The sequence below is a fragment of the Thamnophis elegans genome, chromosome 2 (assembly GCF_009769535.1).
Source record: "Thamnophis elegans isolate rThaEle1 chromosome 2, rThaEle1.pri, whole genome shotgun sequence".
NCBI lineage: Eukaryota > Metazoa > Chordata > Lepidosauria > Squamata > Colubridae > Thamnophis > Thamnophis elegans.
The window spans coordinates 24,506,548-24,529,605 of record NC_045542.1 but is presented as its reverse complement, the minus strand read 5'-3'; the positions used below and the strand labels follow the sequence as shown (position 1 = coordinate 24,529,605).

General features: G+C 40.2%; 1 protein-coding gene across 2 annotated transcripts in view; it reads left to right on the top strand.

Annotated features, from left to right (window-relative positions):
* Positions 1-427: 427 nt before the first annotated feature.
* The window catches only part of LOC116503093 (unconventional myosin-Ia-like), a 61,575-nt gene continuing 38,944 nt past the window's right edge, over positions 428-23,058 (top strand). Inside the window, exons 1-10 of one of the 2 annotated variants that reach the window (XM_032209270.1) lie at positions 428-585; positions 3,915-4,030; positions 4,173-4,267; positions 5,633-5,737; positions 7,427-7,473; positions 8,936-8,999; positions 12,324-12,422; positions 13,659-13,762; positions 15,123-15,270; positions 16,755-16,873. In XM_032209270.1, the coding sequence (XP_032065161.1) occupies positions 466-585; positions 3,915-4,030; positions 4,173-4,267; positions 5,633-5,737; positions 7,427-7,473; positions 8,936-8,999; positions 12,324-12,422; positions 13,659-13,762; positions 15,123-15,270; positions 16,755-16,873 (1,017 nt within the window). In that variant the 5' untranslated portion in view covers positions 428-465. Of the gene's footprint in view, positions 586-3,914; positions 4,031-4,172; positions 5,738-7,426; positions 7,474-8,935; positions 9,000-12,323; positions 12,423-13,658; positions 13,763-15,122; positions 15,271-16,754; positions 16,874-23,058 lie in introns of those variants that run through there. The other variant, XM_032209269.1, reaches the window with a different exon arrangement.

Sequence of the window (23,058 nt, the reverse complement as noted above, 5' to 3'; positions counted from 1 at the left end):
TTTCCAGAGACCAAGATCTTCACATAGTGTCCAAAATAGGATAATTTGAGTCTGATCATTTATGCCTCAAGGGAACTCTGGATTGATTTGTTCAATGGTCCATCAGTTTGTTTTCTTGGTTGTCCATAGTATTCTTGGGGTCCTTCTCCAAAACATCCCTTTATGAGCCATTCTCTAAATTGTACAGTCAGTCAACCAGTGACCTAGATCATCTTAATTATTTGATTATTTCAACTGTTGTAAAACTCACACTGGGCTTTATATTGGGGGGGGGGGTGTTGCACTTTATTATCTATGGATTCTCATTGGAACCCAGAATGAAACCAAGAATCTGCAACTGTTTTTCAGGAGTCATTGTGTGAAAAGCTCTTGATTGGGTAGCAAAAACATCTGGATTTAACCTGTGACTCACTCACTTGCAGGTTACTTTCCTCTGTGCTTGGAATCCCAGCCATTCTTGCAACTATGGAGAGCATGGCGGTGCTTGACACTGTGGGTGTAGGAGACCTGGTGCTGTTGGAGCCCCTGACTGAAGACACATTGATGCAAAACTTGAAGAAACGCTTCGAACATAAAGAAATCTATGTAAGTGGACATGGGGAGGGATACAGAGAACAACAGATCTGGGAGACTTTTTGTTTAGGGTCAACTTTAGTTTAGAACCTGCAAAGATCTACTATGAAGCATGCAATCAGAGCAGCTACTTTCACTGTCACAAACATCGCTACTATCCTAAGAATACAACCAACACAAAGGGCCAAACGGTTTTCATGAATATTTTTATATGCTGATTATTATGCATTGCTGCAAAATGAAAAAAGTGCTATAAAAGGAAAGCAAGACATCTCAACAGAAGGATGATCCATGTATCTTCTGTTTCTTATTGTGGATTGACAACTTCCTTTGATTAAACCAGGCAATTCTTCAGATAGAGGTCCCCTTCCATTTTGAGAGCAGTCACTTCTCAAAATTGAAACGAATATTATTATTACTACAGTTGGTCGCACAGTCAGCCAGACTGGTTTTGACATTTTTATCTACCAGTATTTATTGAGTCCTTCCCAAGATATTGTTGGTAGATGGTGTTAAAGGTACCATCACAGGATGTAAGCTGCTCCAGGTAAAGCTGCCTTTTGCAATTGATTGATGTTGATTTTATCGATGCCGATGGTGTTCAAATAGTGCTTCAGAAGTCTTGGGATTGCATCCCAGGTGATCATTATTATTACATTTGTATCCTGATTTTTCTAGATATAACTCAAGGTGGTGAATATACCCAATATTCCTGTCTCCCATTTTCCCCACAACTACAACCTGTGACGTGGGTTGGGCTGAGAGAGAACCCCAAATCACCCAACCAGTTTTCATGCCTAAGGGAAGCCTACAATTCTCCATCTCCTAGTTTCCAAGCCAACACCTTCTCCAAACTAACTTTTGTACACAGTCTATTCAGAAGTACCTCTGCACTGTGCGTTCAACCATAGGAAACTTTAAGGGAGTTCCAACCTAATAATATTTGTTATTTTTCATGGTCACTTCTTATTCATAAATTCTGCTTTATAACCCAAGGTAGGACTGGCCTTTAAGAAAATACAATGCCTAGTCAGCAGAGAATAACTAAGAACAATGCAAAAATTAATGTAAACATTCAAGTTAACTTGCTTGTACCTCCTAAGTACTAATAATTTGTTCCTTGTATCATTGCCATTTATTTATACAGAGTACACAAATATTTAATAAGCGATTTGAAATAAAGAGGCCTCAACCCGCAGGAGTGTATTCCTTTAAAAAAAAATCCATTACATCCAGTTTTAACTGCGCCTAGCACAGAAGATATTTGGATAAAATACTGAATCTAATTCCTTGTCTCATTGATGTCAGGTAGTAGCATCTTGCCAAGTTTTGTTGATCTCAAAAAAAAAAAAAGCAGAAAAAGAAACTTCACATCAGTAAGCAGGGTGAGACCTGGCCCATGCTTGGATAGGAGACACTTGATTAGACTGTGAAATTGGGGGATTAAATCCCAGATAGGGGGCTTGGCAAAGCAGTTTCATACCCTTGCCAAAAAAAAAAAAACATTTGTCTATGAAATCAAGAGCTGAGCTTCATTCAAAAGAGTCTTAACTTTCTACCAGATGAAATAATCCTCTCTTTGGAGTTTTCCTGTGTGTTTTCTTTTTCCCTGGTGCAACGAAAGTTGGAATAGTGCACAGTATCCATTGATCGGGAGCATGAAAATTTATTCTTCTAGAATCATCAATTATCAGATGATTGCAGGGAGTGCAGGGAAGATGGGGAAGTAAAGAAGCCATGGGAAAAAGCAATAAGGGAAAGGCCTGTTAAGTAGGGCAGGTGTCGTGCTCCAAAAGCAAGAAAGACATGTTGAACCTTCACCTTGTTCAACATGTTCATATTGTTCCTCAGCTATAGAAAGAAATCTTGCCAAATTAAAAAAAAAAAGTATAGCAAAGGTAAGTGGATTTCACCCCTGGTAACATAGTTAAGAGAATCTGGTTTCCCCATTGACTTTGCTTGTCAGAAGGTGACAAAAGGTGATCACATGCCCCTGGGACATTGCAACGGTCATAAATATGAGCCAGTTATTAAGTGTCTGAATTTTGATCGCCTGACCATGGGATGCTGCAACGGTTGTAACTGTGAAAACCAGTCATAAGTCACTTTCTTCAGTGCTGTTTGTAATTTCAAATGGTCACTAAAATGGTTGTAAGTTGAGGACTACCCGTACTGATTTATAGTAATGGGCCAAGCCCAATTTCCCCTTCTAGTTCTACAAAGCTTGGGTAACATGACACGACACAGCTAAAACTGGAAAGGTCGATGGAATTTATTAAATCTATCGGGCTCCATGTTTTAGGAGGCCTGCAGTGGGTGGATCTTCTTTACCAGCATTAGCAGGACTGGACCAAGACATTATATTGCCAAATCCTAAAGCCCAGAAGAGGCCTTCTCTTGGTCCATATACAAAACTGTCTGGCCTGGCAGATTGCTCTTTCTTGTTGCCTTTCTTTTGGCAGTGGTCACTGAGCAGCTGCCTTGCTCTACTCGGTGAATGGCACCAGGCTGTTTGCCTGCCAAGTAGAAAAAGATGGCGAGCAAGAAGATCATGGCAATGAGGCCACTTTGCTTCCTTCCCCCCCCCCCCCCCCCCCCCGTCTTCCTGAGCCAGAGTAAGAAATAGGAATAGAAGCAGATGGCAATGGTGAACTAAAGGAACAGATCTGTATGGAGATTCTCAGTCATCCAGGTCATGGTTGTCCCAAAGGTTCTTTTTTTAAAAAAAAAAAAAGTTTTTTATTTTTTTATTCTCTTAGATATAATTGCAGGTATATGTTCACATAGTTATTGTTCTTATTGTATTTATCACTTTTACACATTTATTTTTCCATATAAAGAGTTAAAATATACATTCGAGATTGCTTTGCTTACTGTCCCATATACCTATTTTGTGTTGTTACCACCCTACTTTTCCTTCCTTTTCTCCTTTCCGCCCTTCTCTACTTCCTTCCTTCCTCCTCTCATTTCCCTTTCCTTCTTCCCTTCCCTCTCCCCTACTCCTCTCTTCCTCTTCCCCTTCCTATCCTCTCTCTTTTTCTTTCTATCCCTCGCAGATGTTCTCTCCTTTCCTCTTTCTTTCTTCCCTCTCCTTTCCTCTCCTCCTCTCTTCCCCAAAGGTGCTTTTTTTCAAGAGGCAACTGGACTTTCTTTGAAGACATCTCGCTTCTCATCCGAGAAGCTTCTTGGATGAGAAGCGAAACGTCTTCAAAGAAAAAAACAAAAATCCCAGTTACCTCTTGAAAAAAGCACCTTTGAGACAAATCCAAGCTTTGACTCTTTCTTCTACAGCCTGAACGCTGCCATCTTGCTAATGAGAACAACCTATTTCTGCCTCACAGACCTACATTGGGAATGTGGTGATTTCAGTGAACCCATATCAGCCGCTGCCCATTTACTCAGCAGAAACAGTGGAAGAGTATAGGAACTGCAACTTCTTTGCTGTCAAGCCTCACATGTAAGTGAGATGGGAACGGAGTGGGGATTATCATAGCCAACAACTCTCAAGAATGGATTCCGAGTCATGAGAGGGAGAAGGCAGGTCTTGGGGGGACTCCAAAGCAGCACCGCTCCTCACTCTTCTTCCTGTGTTTGCCCAGTTACGCCATTGCGGATGATGCATACCACTCACTGAGGGATCAAGACAAAGATCAATGCATCCTTATCACTGGCGAGAGCGGGGCCGGCAAAACAGGTGAGTGAGGATTTCTGGGTTCCTCAAGACGGGCATAGAGAAAATAAATCATTGGCAAGAGGCTACTCCTAGCCAAGCTTGGGTTAGGGTTAGGTAGATAAGGAGCTTGGATGGGACAGGGGTGGGATCACTCATGAATTGAGTTGATCACTACAGGGACAGGTAGGGGATGTGACTGGAAACACCAAAAGGGATGGGAAGGTCTTCAAATCAAGAAGATTCGTTGGGCAATCATCTTATCCCATGCTCAAACTTTGGGCGGGGAGGACATTCTGATAACTTTGCCTAATATTTGTAATTCTGCTTCTTCTGTCCTTTTTCTTGCTAGTATTAGGAGCTGCGTTTTTGAAGCACTCAGAGATGAGCAGAGATCAATACATTTTTCAACTGTCATCTAAATAGCCTGGGAGCAGGCCACTCTTGAAGGGCTCTCTTTAAATAAATACAGCTTGATTTGAGCTTTCTCAAATCAATGAAGTAGAATATAGAAGCAGGAGGGGAAATGCAGGGGCAAAGTGGTTCATTGGAATTAATTTAGTGGCACTGCCAGACGTTTACAAATTTGAACAATTTAAGCGAACTTCCACAGCCTGTGTTGTATTGGGCTACAACACTCCTCATCCCTAGTAAGCAAATCCCATTGGCTCCATTCCTTGGAGATACAATACTGATACCGTGATATAGATGTCTGGCAGTAACCAATTTGGGGCTACCAGGTTGGAGAGAGTTCCTTTAGCAATTGTTACTGTTTCGGTGGCAAGTTACATGGAAATTATTCCTCTGTGAGGAATATATTCTTGATTCACATGGAGTGATATAATAGATGTGCCCTTTCTTTCTAAATAACATAAACCAGATGCCTACAAGCAACTCATATTGAAGTTCTAAATGCATTCTATGATCACAAGGGGGAATTTCCTCATGATTTAAGAGGGCTTACTCAGTGGCACAGCCTGCCTCAAACTGTGGATCTCCTGGCAGAGAAATAAAAATAATTCTCTGGCACAGGATAGTCACCTACATTAGGGATTGTTTAGTAGTGGATACCTACTGGGGATTTTTCCTGAGTAGGGAATAAGACAGGATATGCCACTTTGCCTCTGTTTTGTCCCTTCCAGACAGTCATGGGGACTATCTGGATGAATGCCTGAACTATTTTTTGGCAGTGGCATGTCCTGGCATCCTTTTTAGGGAATAAGCGAGAGAGACTTTGCCCAAGGTGACCCAGCTGGCCTAGGGAAGGACTAGATCTCGTAGCCATCTGATTTCTAGCCTTGTGTCTTATCCACCTCACCAAAACTGGGTCTTTTAAAATATCCCTACCAAGTCATTGATTCTTTGATGCTTACACCTTTTCATCATTAGAGGCCAGCAAGTTGGTAATGTCCTATGTGGCAGCTGTATGTGGAAAAGGGGAGGAGGTGAATCGTGTCAAGGAACAGCTGCTGCAGTCCAATCCTGTCCTGGAAGGTATGTATTTGCAGTCTTTACAAGGGATGAGAAAGGGAGGGATCGCTATAGGAGCTACATATAGGCATTCACTGTGCAATTACCTATTATCACATTTTCCCATAATGCAAAATCAGTATTTTGTTGCTGAGAAAGTGCAGATCTCCCAGTTGGGCACTTACACTGTATTTGCAGTGGTTATAAGGAGTGGTTGTTGGAGTACTTCTTTACAGCTGAGTCAAAGAACTGTTCTCCAGCTCTTGAACTGGCAAAAAGAAAAAAATACCAGTACTGTATAAAATTTGATGCCTGTAATGGCAATCCCTAACTTACCACTGGCATGATTTATAAGGCAAAGCCCCTTAAGTGGGGAATGGCTGAGAGTCCACAATACAATTGTGATGCACTGCAAAAAAAATATAACACATATAGTTCAAGAATGTCTCCTAAGAAAATTTAAGGGCACTTGGGATGATCTCACTGCAGCTGCACCAGAAATAGTTAGCTTCTTTAGATATTATAACATCTATTCCATTGCAATTCTATGGTTCCATATTATGATGATTTTATTATGGTTTTATCTTAATTCAATATATGTTATATGACAATGGGATTAATAGAGCATGGGCACTGGTAGATTCCCTGCTCTGTTTTCCTTTTGCTTCTGCCAAACATTATAGCAAGAAAACATCAAATAATCATGCTTCTTGGGACATGGGGGAGGAAATGCATTTATTTATTTATAATTTCAATGTCTAAAATGCTTACTCATAGAAGGCTCTGGACTAACAAAGATTAAAACCAAGTTTAAAAGAAATCCCTTTACTTTTTTTTTTTTTTTTTTTGCAATCCTGGGAGCACTGGGATATTTATATAGTTCCTTTACAATAAGAAAGACTGAAAGAGCCTTCCCCACTTCTTCTTCTGGAATGGGACAATTCGCCACAGCCAACTCACTGTAGCCATCTTGCTGCAGGCAACGAATATGTTAAGGATACTCCTGGAAAAGGTCAGTTTGCCGCAGCCAATTTGCCGCAGCCCCCTCGCCAGAGGACAGCTTACCACAGCCAACTCAACACAATAAATGTTACTTGCCACTGTTTCTTCAACATTATTTCCATTTTTGTCAATGGAAATAATGTCAAAGAAACAGTGGTGGATAACATTTAACACACTGCATGGAATTGGCTTTGGCAAGTTGTCCTGCAGCAGGATGGCCGTAGCAAGTTGGCTATGGCAAACTGACCTTTTTCAAATTTTCCAGAAATGTCCTCAACATGTTGATTGGAATTCTCCCCTGTGCTTGTTGGCTATACTGGATGGCTAATATGTTTGAAGGCACCAAATTGGGGGGGAAACTGATGCGCTGTTAGTTGTTTTTCTTATTGTTGGTCTATATTACACCAGGGTTCTCCAAAGTGGTCAGTATTGACCCCCAAACTATCCAAGGGATTATTCATTGTTCCTATTGTCGTTATTCATAGTACTACTAATTGAAACAATATTTATTAAATTATTTTCATATAATGAATGTTTGGGGCTCAATGAACAATCTGAAACTTCATGAAGGCGGTCAATGAATGAGCATTTTGGAACCCCTGGTCTATATTTACTGGTATATTGCCTCCCTAATTTTGCCTTTATAACACAGTGGCTAGCCTACAAAATTATTCCTAGGTAAATGAGCAATTTTTTTACCTCTTCTTTCAGCTTTTGGGAATGCCAAAACCATCCGCAATGACAACTCCTCCCGATTTGTAAGTAGTTAATGGAGAATTACTACTGAGTGGAACTAGCACAACTTCCAATGTTTCTTAGAAGATATGCCTTATAGATCTAGACTTGGGGGCAAATCTAGATTAGCAGTCTTTTTAAATCCTGGCTCCTGCATCACAATTCTGCAACTCAAGTGGTGCACAAAGAAAAATGGGATGATCCAACCTGCATAAATGATAAGGGTCAATTAAACATTCTGCATAATTTATTCTGCTTTTGCTAATAGAGACAAGTAGATTTATCTTTTTATTTTTAGAAACGGTGGAAGGGCTTCTTTATCCTCTCTTTTTTCCCCTCTCTGTCTCAAACACAAACTTACTTGGACTTTTCCAGGTACACAATTCTATTTTTGCTGTTTTGAAGGCTAAAATGTTTTTCAGAAGATTAGAATCATTGGGAAATAGAATTGTGACCCAACCTGTACAATTAAATCACACTTAACATTTACCCTGACTTCAGAAGAGCAGAGTGAATGATGTAAGCACTTCCTGGAATCTACCAAAATAATTCTTGTGGAAAGCAGCAGTTCATTGTTGTGTTCTACAGTCAGCTCCCCCACCCACCATAAAACATAATGAAATTGTGTTGTGAAGCAGTTGCTATAGGAAAAAAATGCATTTCTAACTGGACATGTAGCTGATGAAAGTGTGTTAACAATGAAAGATGTGTCTCAACATCTTTCACATTGCAGTAATGAGACTTTAGAGCAAAGAAGGAAAGGAGAATTATCATAAGTCCCTCCAGTGCCAATTCTCTCATCTAGATCCCGTACATAACTTTTACTTGTGCACTGCAGAATGTATACATATCAAATGTAATTTGATCCTCAGTTACTGCCTTCAGACAATTTCCAGAAGAGTAAATATGTCGAACTATGGCAACGAAACCAACAGATTGTTTTGTGACACCTTAAATGCTAATCTATATAGAGCTTTAAAATAGGCAATTCTTTCAATCAAGATCAACTCCTGATGAGTTCATGAACCCAACCAGGCAACAACACAGAAATGGGCCACTATTGTCTTTTGCAGAATGCTAGACTGAATATCGTCTAATCTAGAGCTGTTAGAGTTATCTCCCATACAAGCAGACTTGGCTTGGCTTCCAACTTCAAACAAGATCATTCAGGTGCTGCCACCTGCTGAGGCATCTATTGTTCACATCACAATAAGTAGATTAGTTTTTCAAATACTACCAGACTCCTCTGTTTTCAGAGAGTTGAGTTTCAAACGCACCCAGCTACATATCTATGCAATACCTTGAACTAGCCCAAAGCAAATAAATAAATAAATAAATAAATAAATAAATAAATAAATAAATAAATAAATAAATAAATAAATAAATAAATAAATAAATGGCAGGGAAGCCCACATCAGATCCATTAGGGATTCACGGCTTCTCATTTGGATCCAAATGTTCCCCTCCTTTTCTTTTTCTCTCCAGGGAAAATACATGGATATTGAGTTTGACTTCAAAGGCGATCCTCTGGGTGGTGTCATTAATAATTGTAAGTATGGTCTTCCGGATCTTTTCAATAGAAGGGGAACATCTGCTAAAATTGGAGTCAGAATCAGACATGGGCTATTTACCATACAGGTAGCCTCTTTGACTTATAGCTATTCGTTTATCGACCATTCAGAGTTACAATGCTGCTGAAAAAAGTAATTTACAACTGGTCCTTGCACTTATGAGAATAGAATAGAATAGAATAGAATAGAATAGAATAGAATTCATTATTGGCCAATGTGATTGGACATACCTGTCGTCACATCATCAGAATTTGATGGTTGCTCAACAATCATCAAATGTTTACAATGGTTGAAGCATCCTAGGGGGGATTCTGACAAGCAAAGTCAATGGGGAAGCCAGATTCACTTAACAACCACATGACTCATGTAACAACTGAGGGAACAAAAGGTTTGTGAAATCAGTTCCAACTCGATTAACAACTACAACAACTAGTGAGAGAGGTTCCGGCGCCAACTGCGGTCTAGTCTAGAACTTCCTGTACCAGAGGAAGTGTTTGCGAACAGAGAATGAGGACATAAATTATTACTGAAACATCTATGCACAGGAGGTCCTCAACTTATTATCACAATCGAGCCCAATATTTCTGTGGTTAAGTGAAACAGTCATTAAGTGAGCCTTGCCCCATTTTACAACCTTTTTTGTCACAGTGGTTAACTGAATCATTGCAGTTGATAAGTGAATAACAGGGTTAAGTGAATAACAGGGTTAAGTGAATCTGGCTTCCCGGTCGACTTTGCTTCCCAGAGGGCCGCAAAAGGAGATCACAGGACCTTGGGACGTAGCAACGGTCATAAGCATGAATCAGTTGCTAATCATCTGAATTTTAATCACATGACCATGGGGATACTGCCAAGGTCATAACTGGGAAAAACAGTCATAAGTCACATTTTCCAATGCCATTTTGGCTTTGAATGGTGACTAAACAAACTGTTGTAAGTCAAGAACTACCTGTACTTTCTAAATTAAGCACAGCTACCTTTATATGAAGGTTTTGGTCCAAACTAGTTTCAGACCTAGTTATTGTTTCTGCGCTCCCCCTGCTATGGTTTATTGGAAACTGGAGCAAAGTTGTTGTTGTTTTTTTCCCTTTGCAATTCTGTACCTTGGGAGGGCTTATGGGGGATTTGTTTTCAAACCAGTAGAAATTGTTGATTTACTTCCCTTCCAAATACTGGTAGGTCTGGCTCTCCTTAGCTTTTTGAGATCAGCTAAAATGGGACAGGTGCTACAGAATTATCCAATGGGGCATATATTTGACTAGCTGGATACATATGCTCTGCTACAAAACTATGTGATCGGGCTTCATAAATCGACACTTACAGCTTGAAAATTAATGAGTCATTACGATCAGCCTCCCCTATCCCCTTCTCTCCCTCAGGCTTGCCCCACAGAGGCCTCTTTTCTCCCCCTTCTCTCCCTCAGATTGGCCCCATTGATCCTCTTCTACCCCCTTCTCTCCTTCAGGCTTGCCCCACAAAGTTCTCTCCTATCTTATGCTCTTCTCTCCCTCAATCTAACTCCTTAGCATCAGAGCGTTTTTCATGTGGGGAGGGGGAGTAGAATGTCTAAACTGCCAGCCCACAGGCTGGATGAGTCACATGCTGGCACACCCAAGAGGGAGTTGGAACAGAGTTCTTTTCAAGTGGGGAGGGGGAGTAGAACATCTAACTCCTTAGCATCAGAGCGTGTTAATAATAATATAAGAAATACTAATGATCTGATGGTCATTTTGAAAGATCCTTTCTTAGCAAGCATCTAGAAGCCAGGAGAAACATATGTGCTGAATTTCAAGCTTGTAGGCTTTAGGCTTTTGGAGATTTCATGATGCTGTGTGAGTGGTATTTTGCTTTTATATACATAGATTGCCAGCCAATAACAGAAATCCTGTGTCATTCCAGGAGAGGCTGACCTCCAGATTTGCTAAGTGGCAATTTGCAACATTCTTCACCACTGGTCCAGATGCTGGAAATGTAGGATTAAAGTTCAGCACTATCTGGAGGTCCACAACTTTTCTAGTTCTGTGCTTATTTCCTTATTTATATGTCTGCCCATCTCACAGAAGCAGAATAATACAGTTGGAAGGGACCTTGCAGGTCTTCTAGTCCAACCCCGTTCAAGCAGGAGACTCTATACCATTTCAGAGAGATGGCTGCCCAGACTCTTTTTAAAAGCCTCCACTGATGGGGCACCCACAACTTCTGAAGGCAACCCATTCCACTGGTTTATTGTTCTCACTGTCAGGAAATTTCTTCTTAGTTCTAGGTTGCTTCTCTCCTTAGTTACTTTCCAACCATTGTTTCTTGTCTTGCCTTCTGGTGCTTTAGAAAATAGGTTGAACCCCTTGTCTCCCCCCTCTGGGAGGAGTTTTCAAAGTATTTCTAGCAGGACTTCTAGATTCTGTAACAGCTTTGTTCCTATGCCATCCGTCTGATAAACTCACAAGATTTGTTTCTCACACCATGTACATTTATATATACATCCGAACTAGACAGTGTTGTTTCTCCGTGTCATATTGTACAGTGGTGGGTTGCTAACTGGTTTACTACTGGTTCAGTCATGCTTGTGTGCCATGCTTCTGCGCATGCGCAGAAGCATCTGAGCAGGTGGGCGGAGCCTCTCACCGCCGACACTACTGGTTCGGCTGAACCAGGAGCAACCCACCTCTGATATTGTATATGTGGGTACATGCACAATTTTGTATTTATTTATTTATCTTGTCATGTTTATGTAGTGCATATTAGAGGTGGGGACCTTTAGAGAGCTATATGCAATGAAAATTCATTTTAATGTATGCCAGTTAGTGTACTTTCAAAGTGATAATAAAGTTTTCACTAAGTTCTAAGTCTTTGTGGCAGCCCCTCAAATATTGGAACATTGCTGTCATGTCACAGCTCTGAGCGGCATACAGAGATTAAAATAAAAAGCACAACACAAAATCTGTAGCGACCTTAATTAATCACAAAAAAGAAAGCACACCAGGAACAGCAGAGCCTACTTAATCTCCTGGCCCAGGTGCCTGTATTGCAGTGATCACATAGTAATAACAGCATGGATGAATCAAGCAGGAAAGGTAATGAACTTGAGAGCAAGCAAGCTCAGAGAGCACCAAGGACTCCTCATTTCAACCCTGAGCTACAATTATTTTCCTTTATTGGAACTTGAGAGTGTCATGGTGTTACTTGGCTGATAGAGGACATGTTCTAACCATCCACAGAGGAAACACCTTGGCCTTAAATTCTCCCAACCCCTGCCTATGCATTTTAATTTTTTTTCCCCATTCTTGTCCTGCATTTACTTGCAGACCTGCTGGAGAAATCCCGAGTGGTACATCATGTGAAGGGCGAGAGAAACTTCCATATCTTCTACCAACTCTTATCTGGAGGCTCAGACCAGTTGCTCAGTATGTCCTTCACACTTGACTTGAGTGGGATTAGTTCCCATACTTCCTCCCCCCTCCCCCAAAAAGAGAGAAAGGGACATGAGATGGGGGGGGTGATTTGAAATAAGGGGAATGCAGGAAAAATCTATTTTCTGGAATTTGGAAAACTTGTTTCAGGAAATGTTGAATCTTGTCAACTCATTTGAGGTGTGGGTAGCCCAAGTTGCTAAACCAATGGTTCTCAAGTTTTTTCTTACCATGGACCCTCTTTAAATGGCCATAGAGTATACCACAGAACCCCAAAGTCTTAACTCAAGATTTAAATTTCTTCAAGTTTTTGCAGAACCCCTGTGATGATATTGCGGTCCCTCCCGGAGGTTTGTGGACCACAGGTTGAGAACCACTGGGAGTTAATTGTGGCAAATTGTCCCACAGCGAGTTGGCAGTGATAAGTTGGCAGTTGTGGGTTGGCCGTGGTGAGTTGGCCATGGTGAGTTGGCCGCAGCAAGTTGGAAGTGGCAAGTTGTCCCATTGCCTTTCTAAACCATTTCTTCCCAGCAGTTGGGAAGACACAGAATAGCAGGAATCAGAGAGGCATTCCCATCCAGGTACATTGTACAAAGATCTCCATCATATTTCCCTACCAGCATGTAACTAACCATGATAGTTATAGTCTAATGCAGCTAGAAGATATCAGATTATGGTAAATGGAGTTATGCAAGTCAGTACTTTCGGCCAAAAATACCAAGTCATATTAAAGGCAAGATATGGAATGCCTACTTTAGCTTGAAACTGATTGGCACATGAAAACTGACCCATTAGAGGTACTCCTCTACTTACAACCAACTTAAGTGAGTTTTGTGCCATTTTATGATTTTTCTTGCCACAGTTGTTAAGTGAATCACTGGAGTTGTTAAGTTAGTAACATTAATCTGGCTTTCCCATTGACTTTGTTGATTAGAAGGTCATAAAAAGTCATCACATGCCCCCTGGACACTGCAACCGTCATAAATATGAGTCCGTTGCCAAGTGTCTGAACTTTGATCACATGACCATGGGGATGCTGCAATGGTCGTAAGTGTGAAAAATGCTCTTAAGTCACTTTTTGGTGCCTTTTTTTAAAGTGACTTCAGATGGTCACTAAATGAACTGTTGTAAGTTGAGGACTACCTGTATAGCATCTGGAGAGGAAAAAAAACCTTAACTGGAGTGGGTGCTACTCAGGACTCCATTCCTACAATTCCGTCTCTTCAACAGAACAGCTGAAACTTGAAAGAAAATTCAGCCTTTATAATTACCTCAACAAGGAGGCAGCAAGCCTAAAGGGCATTGATGATGCAACCAACTTCAAAACTGTTCAGGTATGTGTTATATTATACTCTTTGTGCAAGATATAATATAAACAATATTGGCCTAGAACAGTGATGACGAACTTTTGGCTCCCGTGCCAAAAGTGGGGGGGGGGGAGCATAGGGAGGTTGTGTGCACCAGTGTGCCATACCCATAATGCTATGCATGCAACCCCACCCCCTGGGTGCGCATGCACACTCAACCAGTGACCCTTCCCCGCTTCCAGAGGCCTTCTCGGAGCCTAGGGAGGGCAAAAAGAGCCTCCCCCGCACACTTTCCAGAGGCCTCAGGACCTACGGGTAACTCGGAAGTTCGGGAAGCGTGACTTCCGGTTTGTCCATAGGGCTGATTTTCGACCTCCAGAGCCTTCAGGGGCCTTCAGGAGGCTTCTCTGAAGGCTCCAGAGGGCAAAAACCGGCCCTGCCAGCAAACTGGAAGTTACTTCCAGTTTGTCCATAGGGCCGTTTTTCACCCTCCGGAGCCTTCAGGGAAGCCTCCTGAAGGCTCAGAAGGGCAAAAAACGATCCTATGAGCAAACCGGAAGTCTATTCCTGAACTTCTGGTTTGCCCATAGGGCTGTTTTTTTGCACTCAGGAGGCTTCAGGGAAGCATCCGGAGGGCGAAAAACAGCTTCAAAAGAAGGCTGAAGTCAGCTGGCCAGCGCGTGCATGCACGCTGGCCAGCTGACTGGGTAACACCTCGCATGCCCTGACAAATGGCTCCGTGTGCCACCTGTGGCATGTGTGCCATAGGTTCACCATCACGGGCCTAGAGCAAAAAAAAAATCCTATACATAGTAGCAGCTAGTAATTATCCAAATTGGACTCCTGCATTGCCAAAACCACCCTAACCCCCGTACAAAACAGGAAAGCACCAGCCAGTTGGTGAAATCAGTGATCTATGGAACTGCATAATAACTTGAAAGAAAGAAATCAAAGGGAGAAATATCCCCTCCCCCCAAAAAACCAAAAATTTAATGGGAAAACTGACCATGCCCCATGGTTAGAAAATGCTGATTGGTTGTTTCAGGGGAAAAACAAAGAAAATGGGTAGAAGGAGAATTCACTATTCCAAACCAGAGTTTCTTAAACAGAAGCCATTCTGGTACATTGCAACATGCCCTGTTGTTACATGTCCCGCTTTTAAAATTACTTTTCTATGAATCTACAAACTCATCTCGAGACCTTTTGAGCTCAATGTAGCTGAGCAATCTAAATGTGTTCTTTTCACTCAATATTCCCTGAAAATACTACTTGACTTACCTTTCTATCTCAGTGCTATTAGGCACATGCAGCTTTCCTTGGATGCAGAGAGAGGTGAGTCATGCTCTTTCTGAGGCTCGTGCTCTTCCCTGGAACTTCTTTCATGCAGGATGCCATGCGAGCCATTGGGTTCACACCCTCAGAGATGACCGAGGTGCTGGAGGTGATAGCGGTCATCCTCAAACTCGGCAATATGCAATTTGGAGAGCAATTTCAAGCTGGTGGGATGCAAGCTTGTGTTATCCAGAGTGACAAAGGTAAGTAGGAGAGAAGGATCCTTTCCAGGGTTACATAGGAACTTGATGGCATTATATATCGTGATCTTTTGCCTTCAGTGTTCTGTTGCCTTAACAAGCTCATCCCTGGGCACACTACTACAGAGAAGCCAGATTGACATCACCTTGAAAATAGCTTTGCATTAGAAGTTGCATATAACATCAGCTGCCTTGTGGAAAACAGCCAATAATGTAAAGCTGTTAGGGAGGCCATATGTATTTCTAAGATCAATTGTTCCAGAAGAACTTCTTCTATTCAAAGACAAAGAGCTACATCTGCTGTCCTTTCTTTAATATCGGACTAAGCAATACGTGCCGTCCATTTTTGAGTTTCTCCAGCCTTGCCTCCAGCAGTCAGTAAAGCAGAGATGAAGCCAGAGAAACCTGCAACAGTTTGCTGTTGTTATATCAGACAATGTCTGTAGGAGATGACCAGGTTGAGCCCGAGGAAGGGGTCAAGGGCATCATAAGTCATGAGTCCCTGTGCGTCTGCAAGAGATCTAAGGCCAGCCCTCCTTGAATGCTTTTCATATCTCCCGCTGATTTCCCTTGATTGTTGGTCAGATTCTTGTAGAGAGCTTAATCTTGCAAAAAAATCTTTATATGCATTTGAACTTCCTGAATTTCCTGATTTCCCCCGCGTGTCAAGCCTGAATTTTAAGTGGGTGTGGGATTGTTTATATCCTGGAGTGTTCTAACTTTAATTCAGTTTGACACAGCTTGGAAACTTCAGCAACCATATCAGGGTGGTATTCTGCCAGTTCGCACTGGTTTGGGTGAACCGGTAGTGGTGGCGGCAGGTGGCTCCGCTCACCTGCCCAGACATCACCACGGATGCTCTGTGCATGCGCAGAAGCTTCTGCACATGCCCAGAAGTGCCACATGTGAGCGAAGTTAGTGTATGGGCGTGCACGCTCCTGGTTCCAAACCGATAGCGAAGGTAAGAGGATTTCATGCCTGAACCACAGCATAACTAGCTGATGAGTCATGCACTTTCAAATGGCTCCCTGGCTGGAGGAAGAGAGAAGTCACCAAGCAACCAGTTCCCATCTTGGTTGGATAATGTGACCAATTGTTTTGGAAACTTGAGAAAACTGAAACTTACATTGATGTGAAAAGCCTGAGAACTTTAGTAGTGACTTTTCACCAGTTAGTGCCAATATGATGTATCCAAATAAATTTGTACTTTGAGAATGTCTGGGTTTCCGCAATGCACTGAACCAAATCAGTTACTGACCCAGTAGCCACACTAAGCTGACATACTATGAGCTTGGTTAGTTTTAACTGTCTTTAGAAATTAGCTATATGGCTTAGGATACTGTGATATACCCAGCCATTTAGGTGGGAAATGATCCTAACCTGGTCATACCCATCACAAATCCAAGCCATATTCGCAACGGTTCAAACCTTCCTTGCCAGTGACTCACTATTCAATGTACTGTTTCCTCCATATTCTACTTCTACAGTGTTACGAGAGATCTGTCAGCTGATCCAACTGGATGAAATGGTACTGGAACAAGCTTTGTGTTCTCGAACAGTAGAAGCCCATCAGGATAAGGTGGTGACATCTCTGAATGTCTCACAAGTAAGTGTTGGGCAGGTTTATGTACACAAGGTCTCTGAAATATGGCTGGTCCCAAGCAGAAGTGTTAGTTGTGATCATTCTGTTAGTTGTGATCATTCTGCTCCATGCTGAAAAGTGTGCAGGGTACTCAGCATAACACATATTTCAAGCACAGGTTCATCGGTTCAACGCTAAAAACAACAGGATGCCAGGCATTTGAAGTTACTCAGATGTTTGCAGGTAACACTATATCTGGATTTAGTTTTCTTCTCCAGAAGAACCTTCAGGCTAACATAAGTTGATTGATAACTTATTCCAGGGACTCTTTGAAAAGAGAGAGCCTGGGCAGCTTTCATTACTATGTTGCTCTTGAAATATGCTTTAACTTATCTTAATATGGGTCACTGTATGCTGAGTGTTTTGTTAGCTGACCTTAGGAAAAATGCAGCCTGACTGATGTGAATTTGATTTAGCAGGACAAGAACTGTTGAATTAATTAGATGCTGGGCAAACTAATTTGAAGAGCATGAAAGAAGAAAGTGGAGCAGAGACAAAACTATACTGAAATAGCAATTCAGCATGAATATGATTTCTTTGGGGGAAAAACACAATTCTTTAAAGTTGAGCTCAACTCCTAGAGATTACATGTCCACGTAGTTTTCTAGGCAAACACACTGAAGGGCTTTGCCATGGTCATCTTCCAGGGTTTTTTTTGTTTTGTTTCTTGTTCATAATTTCCAGACTAGCCTACAGCCAGTCCCTTCCCTCTGGAACAGCTGGCCGATTCTAGTCAGCATGGTCTCATCCTGTTTACAACTAGGAAAGCAGTGAAAACTGTGGTCTCTCTTAGGGCCTTTGGTGAGAAGAACCCCAATTAGATGGACAATGGCATTAGGGGATTTTGAGACATTGTTTTAAGTGGAATGTTTGTTACAGCTTTATAACTATAAATAGGCTTAAATTCTGAGAGACAGCAGCATAAAAACAGCTGTACAGTATAAGCAAACAAAGAAAAAATAGTGAACCAATCAATTTATCTGCATCTACTCACCAAATGCCAGTTGTTTATATCCGTTCTCTCTCTCGTCCTCGTTCTCTCTCTCTCATTCTCTCTTACTTGTCCTGGTAATAGTTGTGGTACTCGTCATTTTCCCCACATGCAAACGATTTTTCCAATAAATAACTTGCAATGGCTTAACTGTTTGGGTTTCTTTTTAAGGCCTTGACACACCTATATTTATCAAACAACAATCCTGCTGTGTTGATAAGAATACTTTCACTGTGCCTTAGGGTATTTAGCTTAAAATATAAAAAATCCTTATAAATATCTTCAAATGTCTAAATACCAATTAATATAAATGGGTATATATCCTTCTGTGATAATCCTCTGAGTATATTATAAATATACTCATTTTATATATATATAGAACATTCTATACATTTGTTAATATAGGCTATATGAGATATATGCAATCACTATAATTTCAATATAATTTCTAATGATATTTATAACACTTTACAACCATCATATTATATATATACATATGTGTGTGTGTGTGTGTGTGTGTATATATATATATATATATATATATATATATATATATATATGTATATGTATATGTATATGTATATGTATATGTATATGTATATGTATATGTATATGTATATGTATATGTATATGTATATGTATATGTATATGTATATGTATATGTATATGTATATGTATATGTATATGTATATGTATATGTATATATTCAATTCAATTTCAATTCAATTTAATTTATTAGATTTATAGGCCGCCCAATCCCGGAGGACCAATCCCGGAGGACTATATATATCCACACACATACACACATATAAAATACATGTCTATATATATAAAATACTTGTCTTCTATAACCTTCAACCAATCAATTCAATCAAGTCTTGCATCATTTCTTTATAGAGCCTAGTTGTTTCATTCCATCAATCCAATATCCACCAGATGGCACTCTTGTTCTTGCTTAGCACAGGTTCCTTTACTATCTTTCAGCTTTGAAAGTTTTAGAAGTCTCTCAAATCCATCAACTCTTATGGGTTATGATATTATCCAAATACACAGTTCATAGTCCCAGTCCTGTTGCACTCCACTTCTAGTCCATCTTAAATTAGCGTATTTTTCAGAGTATAAGATGCACCATTTCCCCCCCAAAAGAGGGTGAAAATCTTATACACTGAATGTAGCATTTTTTGCCTCCTGAAACCCCGCCCCTGAGCATCCCGTTTTTCACAAAAAGGGATGTGCAGAGGGTTTGGGAGGCCTGCAAAGTGCTCTTGGGGAATGGGGAGAGCAAAAAATGAGTGAAAAACGAGCCATTTTTTGCTTGATTTTGCCCTCCCCCAGCCCCCTGGAGCACTCTACAAGCCTCTGCATGCCCTGTTTTCTGCATAAAAATGGGCCAATTTTCATGAAAAATGGACCATTTTTTGCTCATTTCCACCCCCAGCCCCCCAGGAGCATTCTACAAGCCTCCCAAACCCTCTGCACACCCTGTTTTTTTTTGTTGTTGTTGCAGGAAGGCCTGCAGAGTGCAAAAGCTTTTTTTTAAAAATTTACCTCTTCAAAATTTTGGTGCGTCTTATACTTCAGTGCATCTTATAGTCCAAAAAATATGGTATATCCAACATATACACCCTTTACTCTTTAGCTCCTCCTCCTCACAAGCCTATATGATATTATTAAGAAACAGAGTTTATAGTAACCAATCCAATGGAATCCAATAAATCCAATAGCACTTCCCTTCTGATCAGCTTCAGGAAACTTCCATCTAGAGCTTATTCCTCTTTCTCTCTTCTTCTCTTTGCATTGTCACTGTCCACTGCTCAGAAACTGGTTGTCACCCACTCCTTCTCTCTCCTGTCACCGCTGTCTTAAGGCAGAAATCTGCCTTTCACTTTGGAGTCTCGATAGCTCCGCTCCTCCAAATCCAACACTCTGTTTTTTCTACTTTTTAGGGATTACTTCTCTCACCAAAAGTGTTATGTTGTTTTCTAATATTCTCTTCCTGCTCTGCAACTATCACCATTTTGAACCAGCCAAAATGGGCATTTTCTTTCCTGCTATAATTAAGGGGTTTCTCCTGTACCTTCAGAGCGGGTTGCCTTTCACCCCCAAGGTCCTCGAAGCTTCCCCTTTCCTCTGGCAATCCCCCCCCCCCGAGATTGAACAGTGCCTGCAGCATCAAATATCCAGAGCATGCAAGCCACGTCCTTGATGATACAAGAAGGAATGACCAAAACACAAGAAGCAATAGCAAACAACCACGAAGAGACCAAAAGAAACCATGAAGAGATCAAACAGGATATGGGAGAAATGAAGGGAGATATAAGAAGACTGGATGACAAAATTGAAAATATCCAGCAAGCTATTATTAAAAATGAACAGAGAATAAAAATAGTAGAGACAAAAATGGAACAACTAGACAAAAAGATGGAAACAACGGAACAGAAATACGGACTTGTAAATAGAGATCTTGAAGAATCTATCGTCCTTCTGGAGATGGAGAAAGCTTCCTTCTTTTTAAGATTTCAAAATAAGGAAAGACTTGAATCAAAGCTAATCTATACAGATGAGGAGGGAAGAATTTTAATGATTGAGATTAAAACAGAGCAAAAAGAAATACCCCTTACTATAATCTATGCACCAAATAACAACCAAACTGAATTTTACAGAAAAGTACATAACAAAATAACGGATTTAGATTATGAAAACATATGTTTAATTGGAGATTTCAATGCAATAGTGGACATCAACAAGAGTATAAAAGTAACAGGAAGAATAAGATAAAGAAGACAACACCACCAGACTCTTTCTTCGAAATGACACATGAACCAAGCCTACAAGATGTGTGGAGAGAAACAAACAGGAGACAGAACCAATATTCTATTCTAATTCACATAAATTGTGGTCTAGGATCGATATGGCATGGACGACCTCAGGGCTGTTAAAAGAGATTGAAGAGAGAGAAATAATGACTAACATCTGGGCAGACCACAACCTCATAAAAGTAATATGGAAAGGACAAAAGAAAAAGGCGGAGGTAGATGATAACAAGGAAATATTGAAAGAAAAAGAATATACACAGATGGTACCACAAATACCACAAATGGAGCTCTGAGATCGTAGTTGACACTTTTGCCACTGGATGGTCCATTCGGACTTAAACTGTCCCGAAGAGACAATGATATGTCTTGCTGATCTCAGGGACACTGCAAAGTCCCTGATTGACCCAAGAGAATCTCTTCTTGCTGGCAACAATAAGCACAGCCTCAAACTTTCTACATTTTGTAATGGAACATGATTTTAAAGTGTTTGTTTGTGTTTATTCAAAAATTTTTAAAAAAATTAAAAACAAAAACAAAAAGGAAGACACATTGCAACAAAACTTGTGGGATACATTTAGAGGAAATATCTGAGATGGTAAACATTACTTGAAGATGTAGATGTTAAAACAACCGTAATCAAACGACATGCTGCATGTGATGATGGTTTTTTTCTTTTCTGTTTTTGTTTTTGTTTTGTTTTGTTTTTTTCCCTTTCCTTCTTGGACCTTTTTTTGTCCTTTTTGGCCTTCCCCCCCTCCCCCCACCCTTTTTTTCCCCCCTTTCCTTCTTGAACCTTTTTTTTGTCCTTTTTGGCCTCCCCCCTCCCCCCACCCTTTTTTTTTCTTCCTCTCTCCCTTGTTTTATTTTGTTGTTTTTTGTTTTTTAAACCCTAGCTTATTGTGGTGCTTATTAAATATACAATAGAGAGATACGGGATGTATAAACTTAGTAGGGATGCACCTGTGATTAAACGACATATTGTATGTGAAGATGGGTTTCCCCTCCCCCCCCTTTTTTCTCTCCATCCTCTCCCTTTCCCATTGTTGTCTATGTAACAAAAAATAAAAATAATTTATATTAAAAAAAAAACTTGTGGGATACCACCAAAGCATACATACGAGAACTTACTATAGCGTACAGGGCAAGAAGAAACAATAAAAGAAAAAAAACCAAGAAGGATTTCAGGAAGAAATTAAAAGATTACAATCAGATTTATAGCCCATGCCTCAAAACAACAAGAGAAAAGGAAAAATAGACCTAATAAGGCATAAACTGAACCTAATTACACAAGACGAAATGACCCCAAAAGTTAGAATGGTAAAGCAAAACTTTTTTGAGCACACAAATAAGCGAGGGCGTTGGCTGGCATATAAATTAAGGAAAGAAAAGGAGAAAAGAATATTAGCCTATTTACAAGACAAGGAGGGCATGACACACTATAGAAGAGAGGAAAAAAAGAATGTAACACAACAATTTTTTCAAAGCTTGAATCGGCAGGAGCATGTATTGGAGGATAATACCAAACAATACCTGGATAAAATGAGCGGCACTTATGTGGATCAAAGATTGGATTGAGTTAAAAAATAAAAGAACACTGATTTTAGAAGGCCATGACTTACAGTTAGGATGGCACATGTTTATATGGGACAGCAAAAATAAAACTCGCAATTATTTTCAGAAACATTTAATTAGGGATGTTTTGCTGCAAGTATGGCAAAAAACTAAAGAAAAACACTATAATAAAATTACAAATTGGCTATCAACAATGGAAGTGTTAATCTACCCAAATGTATTAGACATAGATAAAATAAAAAGATATAAAGATTTACAACAAGATTAGAACTAAAAGAACAGGGCATAGACATTGGTGCCCATATGTGCAGATACAGTCTAGATATAAGAAAGATAAAGAACAGTATGGATTCCAAACAGAACCGCAAGATCTAGATAAAATTTTACAAGGTACAGAGAATAAATTGATCAAGAAATTATACAACTACTTATTGAATTACAGAATGGAGGAGGAGGTAGTTAAAGAAACTATGATAATTTGAGCCAAAAATTTTGGCTATAGTATTGATTTGGAGAAATGGGAAGAAATTTGGAATGAAAATTATAAATTTACAATGCCAGTAACCTACAAGGAAAATATCTATAAAATGTTCTATAGATGGCATCTCCCACCAGCGAGACTGGCTAAAATGTACCCAAACTTATCACTGGACTGTTGGAAATGTAGGCAAAATCAAGGAACATATTACCACATGTGGTGGTTATGCCCAAAGGCTAAACAATATTGGAATAGAATAAAAAAAATGGCTCGAAGAAATTACTAAATAGCA